The sequence below is a fragment of the Myodes glareolus genome, chromosome 2 (genome assembly GCF_982192425.1).
Source record: "Myodes glareolus chromosome 2, mMyoGla1.1, whole genome shotgun sequence".
In the NCBI taxonomy this organism is placed as follows: Eukaryota; Metazoa; Chordata; class Mammalia; order Rodentia; family Cricetidae; genus Myodes; species Myodes glareolus.
Genome location: NC_142027.1, coordinates 112,133,623 through 112,148,607, shown reverse-complemented (window position 1 = coordinate 112,148,607; position 14,985 = coordinate 112,133,623). Strand labels below are relative to the sequence as shown.

The 14,985-nt window shown below is 45.8% G+C and overlaps 1 protein-coding gene across 12 annotated transcripts in view; it reads right to left on the bottom strand.

The window, feature by feature from the left end:
- Gtf2i (general transcription factor IIi) overlaps positions 1 to 14,985 on the bottom strand; it is a 75,790-nt gene that overhangs the window by 34,802 nt on the left and 26,003 nt on the right. For 2 of the 12 annotated variants that reach the window (XM_087903570.1, XM_085682048.2), the window contains 5 exons: positions 8,835 to 8,889; positions 8,424 to 8,467; positions 5,016 to 5,093; positions 2,020 to 2,079; positions 99 to 155 (listed from right to left, as the gene is read on the bottom strand). In XM_087903570.1, the coding sequence (XP_087759696.1) occupies positions 99 to 155; positions 2,020 to 2,079; positions 5,016 to 5,093; positions 8,424 to 8,467; positions 8,835 to 8,889 (294 nt within the window). The remainder of the gene's footprint in view (positions 1 to 98; positions 156 to 2,019; positions 2,080 to 5,015; positions 5,094 to 8,423; positions 8,468 to 8,834; positions 8,890 to 14,985) is intronic. The other 10 variants (XM_085682038.2, XM_085682052.2, XM_085682043.2 and 7 more) reach the window with 6 other exon arrangements.

Below are 14,985 nucleotides of genomic sequence, written 5' to 3'. Positions count from 1 at the left end.
AATGACAGTGCTGGCCATGAAGGCACGAAACACCACCGTCTCATCTCCGAAGGACGAGCAACAGATATGGTAAAATTCAAGGTCCCTTCTTTCCTAACCTTCTGCTGGCACTTCCACTTCTGTTCCTTCGTTGCCTTCTGAAGAATGATGGCTCCCTAAAAAGAAAATGAACAATATATACTAAACCAGTAAAAAAACTAACAGTAAAAGAAGAAAAACTAGGTGACCATACAATTTAATATAAATAAGCATACAAAAAGATTTAACTCAGTAATAAATTCAAACAATGTTTTCTAACCTAGAAAAACATTTAACTCTGCTATTTGGAAGCTGAAAACTTGAAAATGCAAACCCCCAGGACAAACCCTGCAGGCCCGGGGTTTGGAGTTAGTGCTGTCACACATGCTACAGTGCCGGGTGCTGGGGTCTGAGGAGCGCTACAGTCCGGGTACCATGCTCGTCTGGCAACAACTCACAAACAAAACACCAAATCAGAAGAAAGTTTTTCTTTGCCTAGAGACTTAACAAGGTGTAAAAAAAACAAAACAAACAAAACAAAACAAAACAAACGAAGTCAAGGCTTATTGTGTGTGGAATGTTCCTTCTTTTCCTTTCTACTGTGATAGACGCTAGAGACACTATATCCCATAATTTAATCAAAGTTGTACTTAAACACTCAAGTTAAAATTTTAGAGACTATTTTTAGTTTCAAAAGCATTTAGTTCAGGAAATAACCTGCCTGCTTCTGGACATGGGGCATACATCCAGCCGCCTGTTGGATCAGGCAGCCAGGAGAGCAGGTCATCCTACTACAGCAAGAGGACCAGGCACAGCACGAGCCACCAGCCAGGACACCAAACGGCCCCATAGGATCCAGTGCACAGCTGCACGCAAGTGCATCCTCAATCTCTAAGTGTCTAAGCTGGGGACAGGAAAAGAGAAACACCATCGTGCATAAAGGAAAACAGACGCCGTGGAGGGGAAGGCGACAGGTCTCCTGACAGCTGTGCCCAGCGCACTCCAGGGCTAGGCCAAGGTCATCACCGGTACACTTGACCTGGAGCGTCTCAGAGCTCTGGCAGTGCCCACCTTAGGTCAGGGCTTCTGTGGTGCAGTGCTCTGTGCCACCATGCTCCGACTGCCTCAGGATCGCCCCACGTGCCCTACAGTGGGGACTCACTGGAACTCACAGCTAGGGGCAGACTCTATTCAGAAGCCCACCTGTGAGCCACAGGCACACTGTGCTTCTGTCACACACGCCCTTATCATCCCTTTTCACTCTAACTTCTGCATTTACGGAGCTGTAAATTCTTTGACTGTGTAAAGTCAAAAGAAACAGATGTGAAACTAGAACATGAGAGAAGGGAGAAGAGGCCAGCCGTTCCAGAGGAATGGCTGAGACAGCGAGGGCGGGTTAGCAAGGCTGCGCATGCACACTATGGCCCTGTGTGTCCTCTCTGCTCTACTAAAATCTACGAAAATGAGAGAGACAATTATACTTACATTATACAGTAATGCTAAAGAAAATATATCTCATGAGATCAGAGCCAGAAGGGATAAAGGAAAAGCCATCACTAACAGACTATGACCAAATCTGGGAACACAGCACAAAAGCTACCCAAAAAGTCATTTAAAAGCATAGGGTTTTACAAGTGATAGCCTGCAATCCTTCCCAAGCTAAGCATCACCAGGCCTTAGCACTACTCAGATGGCTAACCCAACAGTAACAGCCTGACTGCTGACTATGCTGATAAAGGTAGAAAGCGTACTTTACCTTCAATAGGAAAGTGTGTCATGTACCCATTTCGAGATTCATTACTAGATTCACAAAAGGGAAAATTGGTTTTGAAAAATTTTGCTTGTGAAGTTCATTTATGTTAAAAAAAAAAAGGCCAATACATTTTTTTTCCTTTTCCATTCGGAAAAGTAATAAAGTTATAATTATCAAAACAGTCTGTCCAATATAAAGAAACAGCAAATACGAACAGGTTGTGGGAGAGCAGAAGTGAAAGGCGATACCTTGCAAAGCCTTCGAAAGGGGGAGCTTTTCATCAACATCACCAGTTTCAGAAGGGCCTGCTTTGGGATACAAAGATAAGCTTCAAAAGGAATTTCAAAGCATATGTTGGTCATATTAGAGCAAATCTGGGTGAGGTGTATGGGATGATGGCCTTTTTAGAAATAAAAACAGGCAAAAAAGAGTGATGTTAGTCGATGGTCTTGACAGCTGATGGGAAGAAGTGTGTTCAGGCATGTGTGCACAGTTAAGCTGAGGATGACCGACAGGACGAATGGGATGGGAGCGGCAGGTCTGTGATGGAGGCTCTGGTGTTTCAAACAGAAGTGCTCGCTACAGTAAAGGCTGATGCTGACTGCACACGCCTGCCTAGTGCTTGCTTCTTCCATTACAGGGATTCCTCAGGAAATTGCTAACCTCTGCCAGGCTTTCTGAAGAACATACATGATTAGGAAGCATCACCCACCGCAGAGGCGTACACAACAAACCCTAGCGGGATCGATGCACTTTCTGGACCAGCATACTTTTCATTAAGTTAACACAGTTTTTCCATTAGTAAACATATTTTGAAAACACATGAAAACAGGAGGATTACTTGGAAGAGAAGAAGGGAACTTGGGTACACAAAGGGTAAAGAAGCAAAACAGAGACACAGGGTTATGGTCCAAATGTAATCACACACACATGAAGATGACATGATGACAGTTACTCCCATAGCATAGCTACCAGCCACCAAAGCCACAGATCTTGGTAACACATTTTCCAGTACAGGTAAGTTTTCATCGTATGTGACAGTTACATGGAGCTCAGGCTGACCTCTGACTACTGACCTTGCTGCCTCCACCTCTAGAGTGCTGGGGATGCGAGCGAGCTCCAGCACAGCCAGTCCACTCAATGCTAGGGATGGAAGCCAGGGCTTCTGGCACACGAGGTGAACACTACCCACTGAGCTAAAGCCCGGAGACCCTAAACAAGCTCTCAGAATTAATCATTTTGAAGAAGCAAAGCACTACTTTCAATGGCTACTTCAACACAAATCAAACAAACACCAACCAACCTCAGTCTCTCACACCAGCACTCACGAGAGTGTGGTGAGTCTTGGGTTTGAGAACCTGGACTCATAGGAAAACCACAATAAAAGAAAACATGAACACAAAGCACTATCTAAATACAAACCAGAAAACGCCCTAGACCAGTGGTTCTCGACATTCTTAATGCTTCCACCCTTTAAAAGTTCCTCATGTTGTGGTGACGCCCAACCATTAAATTTATTTTCATTGCTATTTCATAAGTGTCATTTTGCTATTGTTATGAATTGTAATGTAAATATATGTTTTCCAATGGTCTTAGGTGACCCCTGAGAAAGGGTTGGTTATCCCCAAAGGGGTCACAACCCACAGGTTGAGAACCACTGTGTTTGAACCGTCTGCAATAGCACAGAGGGAATTTCACAAAGACACTGACACACAGTACAAGTGACATGTCACAAAGGAGATACTGCAGGCCTGTGGGGCGGCTGTGGGTGGCTCAGGGGCAGAACACCACTCGCCCAGCAGCTCAAGGCCCTGAATTCAATCTCCAGCACAAAAAGGGGAGTGTGGAAGAGAGAGGGAGAAGGGCAGGGAAAAAAAGGGGAAATAGCCACAAGCCACTGCTCTACTGGCCTAGAGACTGGCAAACTTAGCTTAATTTCTCCAACTGCACTAAAGAAACAATCAGTTCAAGGAGGACAGCAAACAGGCAAACCACAGGAGGGGAGCAAGAGGATCCTCACACGTTGGAAACCATCCTCAGCGACGTGAGGAGCCTGAGGACAGCCTGAGACACACGAGACCCGGACTCCATCCAGCCAAGCAAACCATGACTCTGCACAATGAATACACACTAATAAAAAATAATTAAGGCCAGGAGTAATGGTGCACACCTTTAATCCCAGCACTCAGGAGGCAGACGCAGGAGGATCTTTACGAGTCCGAGGCCAGCCTGGTCTACTTAATGAGTACCTGGACAGCCAGAGCTACATAATACAGACCGTTTCAAAAAATACCAAATAAGTAAGATGTCACCTTCCAGGTATGGGTATTGAGGGTATGTGTGCATGGAGGGAGGGGCGTAGGGAACTTATACTCACAGCAGGCAATGAAGAAGATAATAAAGGTGAGGGTATTTGACTTCAAAGGTCAGTCTACCTGATGGCTTTATGGACACATGAGCACGACACTAACAACCAAGTCTAGCTACTCTGCAACATCTTAACTCTAACCATAAAAATAATCCTTATGATTAGTCTCAGCTTTAAGTCCTATACCACAATCAGTAAACTGTCCCAAACTAACTACAGACACCATAAATGTGGGGCCAGCAAGGTAGATTAAGTGGGTAAAGTCACACGCCACCAAGCCTAATGATCCAAGTTCAATCCCCAGGAGCCACGCAGTGTAAGAAAGAACCAATTCCTAGATGTCCCTTCACCTCCATACATACAGGCACCCTACCTCCAGCTTTTTTTTTTTTAATGACTGTCACTGGCACTCAACATTATGTGTACACAGATATTTGCACACTTAACCATCATGAAATATTATTCCAGGTATTTGTAAAGCACTCCACATCCAATAAGGCTTATCACGTTAAAGAACAATCAAGGTTACCAGGCAAGCGCACATGAGAACTCTGCAAAAACTCGGACTGTTCACACTGATGTAGCCACTAACATGTTTGAGGCAAGGTCTCGCTGGGTAGCTCTGGATGGCCTCGGCCTCCTGAGTGCTGAGAGGGTAAGCATGCACTGCCAGGCCACGCGGGAACCGCTGAGACAAACCAGACTAACTACACAAGAGAAGACGCCTCGGCTGCAGACTAGAACTCTCCATTAACCTGACTGCAATGCTGTCATGGGAGCTCGGGACAGGCACTGCGGCAGAGACTGCCATTTACTCAGAGAGCTGAAAGCCACCAGCAAGTGTCGGGAAGAAAGGCTGCATTAAACAGTTGTTACCTTGAATGTTATACTGATAGTAATCTGGGTCTTCTGACTCTTCCTTCACTGTCACAGCGGCCATTTCCAGAGAAATGCCTACAAAACAAGTGACAGTCTCCAGTAGGTCACAGTTCCAGGGCACTGCACATTAAAATCCTTAAAGACTCTGAAAGGGCAAAGGCTTATTAGGTAGGTGTCAAAGGAAATCACCTGCAACCCAATCATGTCAAGGTTTCAGCAACTGATGGACACACAAACCCAGCCGACTGACCGAACTGAACAAACTGCACAGGAAAATTCAATGCGCTCCAAGGGCAAAGGTGAGCGGAAGGGAAGAAACATGGCCACCTCGTCTTGCCCCGTCAGAACAGACAAAGGAAATGTAGAACACAGAGAACCAGTGCAGTGAGACATGGCTGCCCGACTGCTCTTGGATGGGGACGGGAGAGTGAGGTTAAACTCCGCTGCCCCTGAGAGAGACTCAAGTCCCGCAGCGGAAAGTCTTCAACATCCACACCAGCTGAGTGAGTTATGTTCTTACCTCCCAACATGCCTAACAACCACCTCAGCACCTCACAGGCCAACCCTAAGAGCTAATGCTAGAAACCCTAAGTGGAAACCTCACTGCAAAGCTTTGTGGACTTTAGGTCAGACAAATATTTTCTAGGTAAAAAGTAAGTAAAAGTAAACCTTGTATCTGAGTCAGAGAGGCATATCTTTAACACCAGCACCGGGGCAGCCAAGGGGGAGTTAACAACAGCCCAAGCCACAAAGACATACTATTGCTAAATAAAATAACACTAAAACAGAAATGGAAGAGGGGACTAAAAAAAAAAAAAACAAAACTATAATGAGCCAGGCGGTGGTAACACATGCCTTTTAATCCCAAGACTCAGGAGGCAGAGGCAGGCAGATCTCTGTGAGTTCGAGGCCAGCCTGGTCTACAGAATTCCAGAGCGGGCTCTCCAAAGCAACAGAGAAACCCTGTCTCAAAATAAATAAATAAATAAATGAGAAATTCCACGACAACAGGGCTGGAGAGATAGCTCAGGTTAAGAGGGTGCACTGCTCTTCCAAAAGTCACATCACCTAGATTTGGCAGCTCACAACCAACAGCCTGCAACTCTCGCTCAAGGAAATCATGATGCCCTCTTCTGGTCACTGTAAGCACTGCACTCACATCTACACAGACACACAAACAGACATACAATTTTATTTTATGTGCACTGGTGTTTTGCCTGCATGTGTATCTGTGTGAGGGGAAGATGTTAGATGCTTTGGAAATGGAGTTACAGTTGAGCTGCCATGTGAGTGCTGGGAATAGAAGCTGGGTTCTCCAGAAAAGCACCAGTGTTCTTAACTGCTAAACCATCTCTCCAGCTTCCATACAATTTTTAAAACAGTGAATAAATAAATAATATATGTGATATATATGTGTGTGTGTGTGTATATATATATATATATGTATATACATATACATCTTTAGAGACAGGTTTCTCTGTACAGAGGTGGCTGTCCTAAAACTTGCTCTGTAGATCAGGCTAGCCCGGAACTCACTCTGTAGACCAGGCTGGCCTAGAACTCACAGATTTGCCTGTTCTGCCTCCTGAATGCTGGGATTAAAGGTGGACAGCACAATCTCAGCTTTAAAAATTATTTCATTAAAAAAAAAAGGATGCCACAGAAAAATCCAGTACCCTGAATACTAACTTTGAAAATTAAGTTAAAAAAATTGAGAAGCTGTGAGACCTCAACCCTATACAAAGAACTACAGGCAACTAAGGAATGCTGAGAGCAGGAAAAACAGTCTTCTCTGCTAAAATACACACAGAAGTGACATGACACACTCTGAGCAGGTTATATTTAGGAGTGTGTGTGTGTGTGTGTGTGAATGTGTGTGTGCGCGCGATAACAAAATAACAATATGACCTGAGTTTGACAGAAAGGTAGGGTATATGGAAGGGTTTAGAGGGAGGAACAGGGAAGAAATGATGTCATTATAACCTCAAAAATAAGAAAGTTTAAATGAATTAAAGCAGACATGGTGGCGCTCATCTTTAATCCCAGAACATGGAGAAGGAGAGGCAGGCAGTTCTCTGTGAGTTCAAGGCCATCCTGGTCTACATAATGAGATCCAGGACAACCAGGGCCACATAGAGAGACCCTGTCTCATAAGAGGAAAAGAAAAAAATAAATAAAGAAAATTAATCTTTAAAAAAACTACAACCTTAAAAACACAGTAACCACAATTTATTATTTTTTGAGTTTCAAAGACACCATAAAAGAATATAGAAAGACAGAGCACAGGATATAAAAAAACACTTGCAAGACCATATTTCTGACTTATTTCCAAAAAATATGAAGAACTTGACAACTAGGGGAAAAAAAAATCCAACACCCACAGGTTAAAAATGCAGCAAACAGGAGCTGGGGAAGAGACTCAATGAGAAGCACACAGCGAAAGACAGAGTTGGCATCCCAGAACCCGGACATGGCAGTGCGTGTCTCTCACAGTGAAACTCACAGTCAGAGAGCCTGGCCTGTGCGCAGCAAACGCCTTAGACCAACACTTGAGGCTGTTGTCTGATCTCAACAGGCACGCCATGGCACACGTGTCTGGATCCATTCTCTCCCTCCCTCACGCCACTGTCTGTCTCTCACATCTCCCCCCCCACTCTACCACCACCCCCCCGCCACACACACACACACACACACACACACACACACACACACACACACACACACACACAAACACACGCACGCACGCGGTAAAGAAGCAGAGAATTTAAATAGACACGGGATCAGAGAAGACACAGGGATGGGTGATGACTCCATGAAGAAATGCTCAGCATCTGCTCCCATGAGGAAATGACAAGTCACACCACAGTGCAGCAGGGAGCTGGAGGGACAGCTCACTGGTTCTGAGTACTTTCTACACAGTCCTGAGCACTAGCTTAGATATCTCAGACTCACTTAACAAGTGGGCCGAACTAGCCAATGCCTGGACCTCAGCTGAGGGAGGCAAGGACAAGGACTGAGTTTCTAAGAGAGCTGGCCCAGGTCGAGACCCTGCCTCAAGGACTGGTTAGAGCAGAAGACATGGGATGCCCTCTCCTGGTCTTGAAGCATGCACAGGCACATGACCTCCTGCCCCACCATGCATACAAATATACCATAGTCACACAGGCACATGCACAAAATTAATTATTAATTACAAATAAATCTTTAGGGTCCCCTCTGCAATGAAACTAGGTAGAGTAACACATGCCTGTAATAGTAGCACTGGCAAGGCCGAGGCAGGAGGCTCCTAAGAGACCAGTCTGGTCAGCATAACAAGACACAAAAACTAGCAACTCAAAATACCACCTCCTTTGTGTAAGGAAAGCACCTTCTGTGTGTAACAGATCGAAGAACACCAGTACATACCAGAGTCTTCTGTGGGCTCGGTCTTCACTTTGATGGGACCACAGCTGCAAGGAGGAAGACATTCAGATCACAGGATGCAACTGTGAGGGACGGCCATTCACACAGTCGTCAACAGCTTCCCCAATGGCCAGCCTCACGGAAGAAGCACCGCTGTGCACAGCTACTGAGTCAAACCTACAGTCCTGGTGTCACACGCCCATAAGGCCACTCAGGGGGCTGAGGCAGGATTATTCCAATATGAGACAACCCTGAGCTATTAGAAAGTAAGGCTGCTCCTCAAAAACAAAATTTGCATTTTTATAACCAAGTGTTCAGCTATACAGTGCAGTCCAGATGTGGGGCACGTGTCTATCTGCTATTTTGATAACTCCAGGGCACGTGGCACAACAGTGCTGGCGAGGGATGCTTTACCTTCCACCAGGCGACAGGATGGTCCTCTCAGTATCTGATGCCATCATTCGGCCACCTACAAACAAAAGAAAATTACATTCAGGTTTAACAACATTTTAAGCAGGGTTACTATTTTAATATTCCCAAACAATCCCCCACCTATTTTGTTTGTTCTGATTTTGTTTGTAAGACAGGGCTTCTTCTGTGTAATACTCCTGGCGATCCTGGAAATGATTTGTTGACCAGGCTGGCCTCGAACTCAAGAGAGATCTGGCTGCCTCTGCCTCCCACCTGCTGGGATTAAAGGCGTGCACCACCACACGGCAGCCCAAGTCCGTCCAACTTCTTTTGTTCTTGCTGTTTTTGTATCTGTAGATAGGGTTATGTAACCCAGGCTGACCTTCAACTCTGAACAACCTCTCACCTCACACAGTGCTGGGATTACAGGCTCAAACTACTATGGACCTGGCTTGTGGAAGATTCGAGGTGGGGTTGAGAGGATCTGGAGGAGACACATGCAGACATAGACAGCCTCTAAACTCATTCACACACACAAAAGCGTGGGGCTTTGGTGAGCGCTGACAGAGTGTTCACAGCACAATGATCAGTGGTCCAACTTGCATTGCTCTTTAAAATGCTGAATTAAAAGAACTGTCAGCTGTGGGGCACGAGCCTCCAATGCCAGCACTCAGGCGGATCTCTGGGTTCGAGACCAACCTAGTTATACAGGGTGAGTTCCAGGACAGTCAGGGCTACACAGAGAAACCTTATCTTGAAACCCTCCCTGCCCAAAACAGAATTGTCTTGCCAGGCTAGGAAGCACACAGGGAATTCAAGCACTAGAGATGCTGAGAGGAAGTAAAGTTCAAGACCAGTCTTGACTACATAACAAAGCCCCGTCCCACCTTTGCAAAACAAGGCTTGTCTCCTGGCTCAGCATCACCAGCACTGGGGAGAGACTGGTGGAGTTAGACCTTCAATCAACCGAGAGAGCCAAGTATCTATATAATCCAAATTTTTCTTACCTTAGAAATAAGTAAACACATGTGTTATATCTACACACAACATGGACAAGGGAATCGCCTGTGGAGAGCACATGGGAGGTAAAAGTAGGAGGCCTGCTCTGAGTTCAGCAACAGCCTGGTCTGTATCAAAAGATCCAGGCCACCCAGGAAGCAAGTCTTAATAAGCAAAGGCTGGGAGAGACAGAGCATGCCTGTAATGCTAGCACTCAAGAGGAAGAGGCAGGCAGATCTCTGTGAACCCCAGGCCAGTCAGGGATATATAGAGAGGCCGTTTCAAATAGTTTTAAAGTGTGTGTGGTGGGGGCGCAGGAGGACTTGCACACAATACCAAAGTAAAATGAGAACCAACTATTACTATACAAAGCACAGGTAATTTCAAGATAAGCCAAACAAAAGAATACACACATTAACATTCTAGTCATGTAAAAATCTGGAAATGCTGGGGCTGGAGAGATGGCTCAATGGGCAAGAACAGTCGCTGCTCTTGTAGGACCTGGGCTTGGTTCCCAGCGCCCATATGATGGCTCACAATCATCTAAAACTCCAGTTCCAAAGGAACTGATGCTCTGTTCTAACCTCTGGGCACCAGGCATGCACGAGACATACCTATGTATATGCAAGCAAATCTGGAAATTCCGGTAAACCTATAGGGACAGGAAAAGACTCAACAAGAGCTTGAGGGTACAGCTGGCAGGAACCATGAAGAATGGGGGCTGATGTGGTGACAGATCACATGGCACACATGGATCCACACTGATCAGAATGTGTACGCATGAATCTGCAGTTCATTGCATGTCAATTATACTCCTCAAGTCGGGACGTAAGAGGCCATTTATTTTGTTTTAGCTTTACTGTGGACTGAACCTATGTTCCCTCTCAAGTGCTCTGCCTATGTCGACCAAAAGAACACACTGAACTCTGGTCTCTTTTCATAGTTTATCTTGTTTTTGTTTTTGAGACAGGATCTCACTATATGATTCGGGCTAGTCTGGAAATTACTCTGTAGACCAGGCTGGCTTTAAGCTCACCTGCTTCTGCCTCCTGAGCGATGCCCAGCCCTCCTTTGGCTTATAAAGTTATTTGCTGATTTGAGTATTGGGGGGCAGGTGGAAACAGGTGGCATGCATGTACCTCAGTTTGGAGGTGAGAGGACAACGTGCAAGAGCTCGTTCTGTCCTTCCACTGTGAGAGTCCCAAGGATAGAGCTCAGACCATCCAAGATGGCTGCAAAAGCCTTTCCCCACAATCTCTTGTGCCCTGTTTTGCCTTATTTTGGTACCTATTCCACAAAGTTGCCCAAGCTGGCAATGGACTCACCCTGCAGGCCACAGTGAGAAAGGACCTCCCTGCCTCAACCCCCACCCCTAACATGAACATAAACCCAACTCCAAAAGAATTGGTTTTTAACTCAGTGAGATCCCTAGGTAGGCATGGTGGCACTTCTGTAACCACAACACTAAGGAGACTGAGGCAGAAGGACCATAAGCTAAGGTCATCAGATGCCATAGTAAAAGTCTGTCAGAAAAAAACAAAGAAACAACTGGTAACCCGTCCCTCCCCCCGGCCCATAGCTGAGAATAAGTTATACACTTTGTTTGTTTGTAAAAACAAACAAATTTATTTTGGCCAGGCAAGGCTTTAATCCTAGCACTCCAGAGGCAGAAGCAGGCAGATCTCCAGCTTGGTCTACAGATCTAGTTCCTGGTTGCCCAGGAGGTTGCAACAGGAGGATCTTAACTTTAGAGAGCAAGAGTGTCCCTAAATGAGTTTCCAGAAAAATAAACAAGTAAGTAAATACGGTTCTCTGGCCTATACATGCTGTGGTAAACATGTACCCACACCCAAACCCAAAATAAACAAATTCAATTATTTTTTTAAATAAAGTGTAGCACAATAGAGGGCAACACTCGATTGTTAATCTGTGTCCTCCACATGTGTGTACACACACCGAGACGCACCCTACACAAAGACAAACACACATATACACAACACACATACAAGATAAAAAAAAACAGAGACTGGATATGTAAATCAGTGACACACCATGTATTCAACATGCTCAAGATCTTGGGGTTGATTGCGCAAGGACTAAAATGTAATTAACTCAGTAAATTAACTGACTACTTCCATTATTCTAAGTAAAAGACTGATCACAAAAACGATCACTCATAACAAAAGCCCAGAGCAGTGGATGCTCCCTGGCCGGCAGAGCCACACCACAATGAACACAAACACAAGCTCAAGTCACCCACAGTAAATGCCAACCCCGGTCTCTGCCTGTGTGAATGAGTGCATCTCCAAATGCATCTTACAATGGGAGGTCAGAGGACGCCTCCCGAGGCAGGGTCTCCTATTTTTTTCTGATGCTCTGTGTGCTCAGGACCACTGGGCTCACAGGCTTCCAGCGTTTCCCGCCTCTGCCTTTCGTTTCCCAGCAAAGGCTCTGGCATCACACACGCAATTCTAACAGACACAGCTACTGATGCGGGTTCCGGGGACGCGGCTCAGGTCTCAGGACTGTCTGTGTCACTTTGGTGGCCACAATCTAAACTTTAAACATAATAAATACTCTAAATTTTTCTTTATGTAGTCAGTGCTGACCTCAAACTTTCCATCCTCCTGTCTCAGCTACCTGAGTGCTGGGATAACAGGCCTGTGCCGCAACTCTACTTCTTTCTCAATCTGAAAAAGGCCCTCACACACTGATGCCTTCGCCCATAATGGTCAAAGAGGAATGTCCGCCTAACATGGAGAACAACATGGAGGTGACAGACTGTTCTCTCCTAAGATGGGCATCAAGGTGACATCTACTAAAGGCCACTAGTATTCAGTGTTAACCCTAACCAGACCAAAAGAGTAAAGAACAAAAGCCACACTGTGGCAGGAAGGAGAGGGACACTCTTTCCACTCACACATCTGCTGTGAAGAAAACAGAAATAGAGTCAGGGTCAGCTGACTTCCAGCAAAGTTACCAAGACAACGCAGAGAGAGAGAGAGAGAAAGAGAATGCACTCTTCACTGACTGCTTCTGGAATACTGGCGACCCAGATGCAAAGACAAATTTATGCCTTTACATTCTGTAATACACAAACCCAAAATAAACTGCAGATCTGGGAGGCGTCGCTCAGAGGAGCATCTGACTGGTGCTGACACCCTGGGTTCCACTCCTAGCACCACTGGAAATGGAAGACTACAGACCTGAATCGAGGAGCTAAAAACCTAACACTGGGAGAAGGATCCTTGCAAGGCAAACATCCAGGCCCCAAGGTTTGCTGATGTTTTCCTTTGCTGCACCACAGCATGAGTGCTGAGCAAGCACTGTGGACTGCGTCACCTCCCAGCCCCCACAGACAGCTTGCCAGAGAAGAAAGCCATCCAGAGCATAAGTGACAAAAGACAAGAAACCATTTCCTCGAAATGTTAAGACGAGGCCCTGGGAGAGAGGGGGCGTCACATGACGGACAGAACGAACTCCTGCAGGACGCCCTCTAACCTTGTGCTGGAGCACACGTGCCCTCCACACCAAGAAATAACTAAAATTTTTTTTCCTTATGTAAAACTAGGCACAAGGAAGATGGTGGAACACAAGCACGGAAGACCTGAGTTAGTTTGGATTCCCTGTACCCTCATAAAAACCGGAGCTAAAGCAGGGCAGAGGCCAGAGTTCACTGGCCAGCTGGTGCGAGACTCTGTCTCAAATGCAAGGTTGAGAATGCTGGTGGACTAATCCAGTATGAACTAACTCTGGCATCCACACAAACACATACATACACAAGTACACAGAAGTATGTGCTGCCAACACACATAAAGTAAAAGTGGTGGTGCATGTCTTCAGAAAGGGAGGAAGAGGAAGGCAGATCTCTGAGTTTGAGGTCAGCCTGGTCTACAGAGTGACTTCCAAGACAGTCAGGGCTACACAGAGAAACCCTGTGAAAGAGAGGGATATATATATATAGAGAGAGAGAGAGAGAGAGAGGGAGGGAGGGAGGGAGGGAGGGAGGGAGGGAGGGAGGGAGGGATGCACGCTGAGTTCATCATGGTGGTTTTGCCTAAATTCCTGGCACCAGAGGAAGGTTGGAAGTCTGTGACTGAGGCCACTCTGGCTCAAAATGACCAAACAAGAAGCGGTCGTTGCTGTTTTCCCAGTGCTGGACACTGAACTCAAGTCTCACATACTTGAGCCAAGACTGTGCCACAAGCTGTGTCCCCAAATGGTTATAGATTATACATTTACTAAAAATAATACATTCTACACTTAAAACAGGTGAATTTAATGTCAATTACACCTTAATAAAACTGACCAAATTATTAATAGAAAATATGTGTAAGTCAGACGTGGTTACATGTGCCTAGCAGGAAGATCAGGCATCTGAGGCTAGCCTGGGCTTCACGTGTTCAAGGCCAAACTGGCTATCTCTGATCTTTTATTAGAAAATAGGAAAAATGACTGTGTGTGTGTGTGCACGTGGGTGTGTGAGCATGTGCACACTCTCAGGCACACTCGTACACACTCATCCATGTCTTTTCTGTCTCTTGTGGACTGAGTGTCACCTTTAAAAGGTGTCAAGTAGGGGCCAGAGACTCACTCCAGGGGTTAAGAGTGCACGCTGCCCTTGCAAGGGGCCAGAGTTCAGGGCCCAGCAGCCACAACAGGCAGCTCACAACTGCCTGGAACTCCAGCTCCAGGGAATATGATGCCCTCTTTTGGCCTTCGTGGTCAAACACACACACATATATACATAAAAATAAAACTTTAAACACACACACACATGCACACACAACAAAACATGGCATGTCAACTAGACCTGGCTTGAAGGTACTACTGTCTTGTTTATTGTCCTAATTAAGCGGAACGGCCAGATTCCCCGAGAGGAAGTCCTGCTATAATCATCCTCCAGTGATCTTCCTAACTTCTCTGGGATGCTCTTGTATGTGGATGTTATATTTTGGTCATGGTCAGTTGATAGTCATTGACTTCTCCTAATACATGAGCAACACTCAAAGGTATCCATACCACATTCAGAGTGAACACACTCCTGGGTCCTACTACGCTGCCTCTCCAGTGACGCCAGGTCAACCAAATCACTCTTAGGATCTTGCAGAAGACAGACCCAGTAAGTGGACACATTACTGACACCACGTGACTC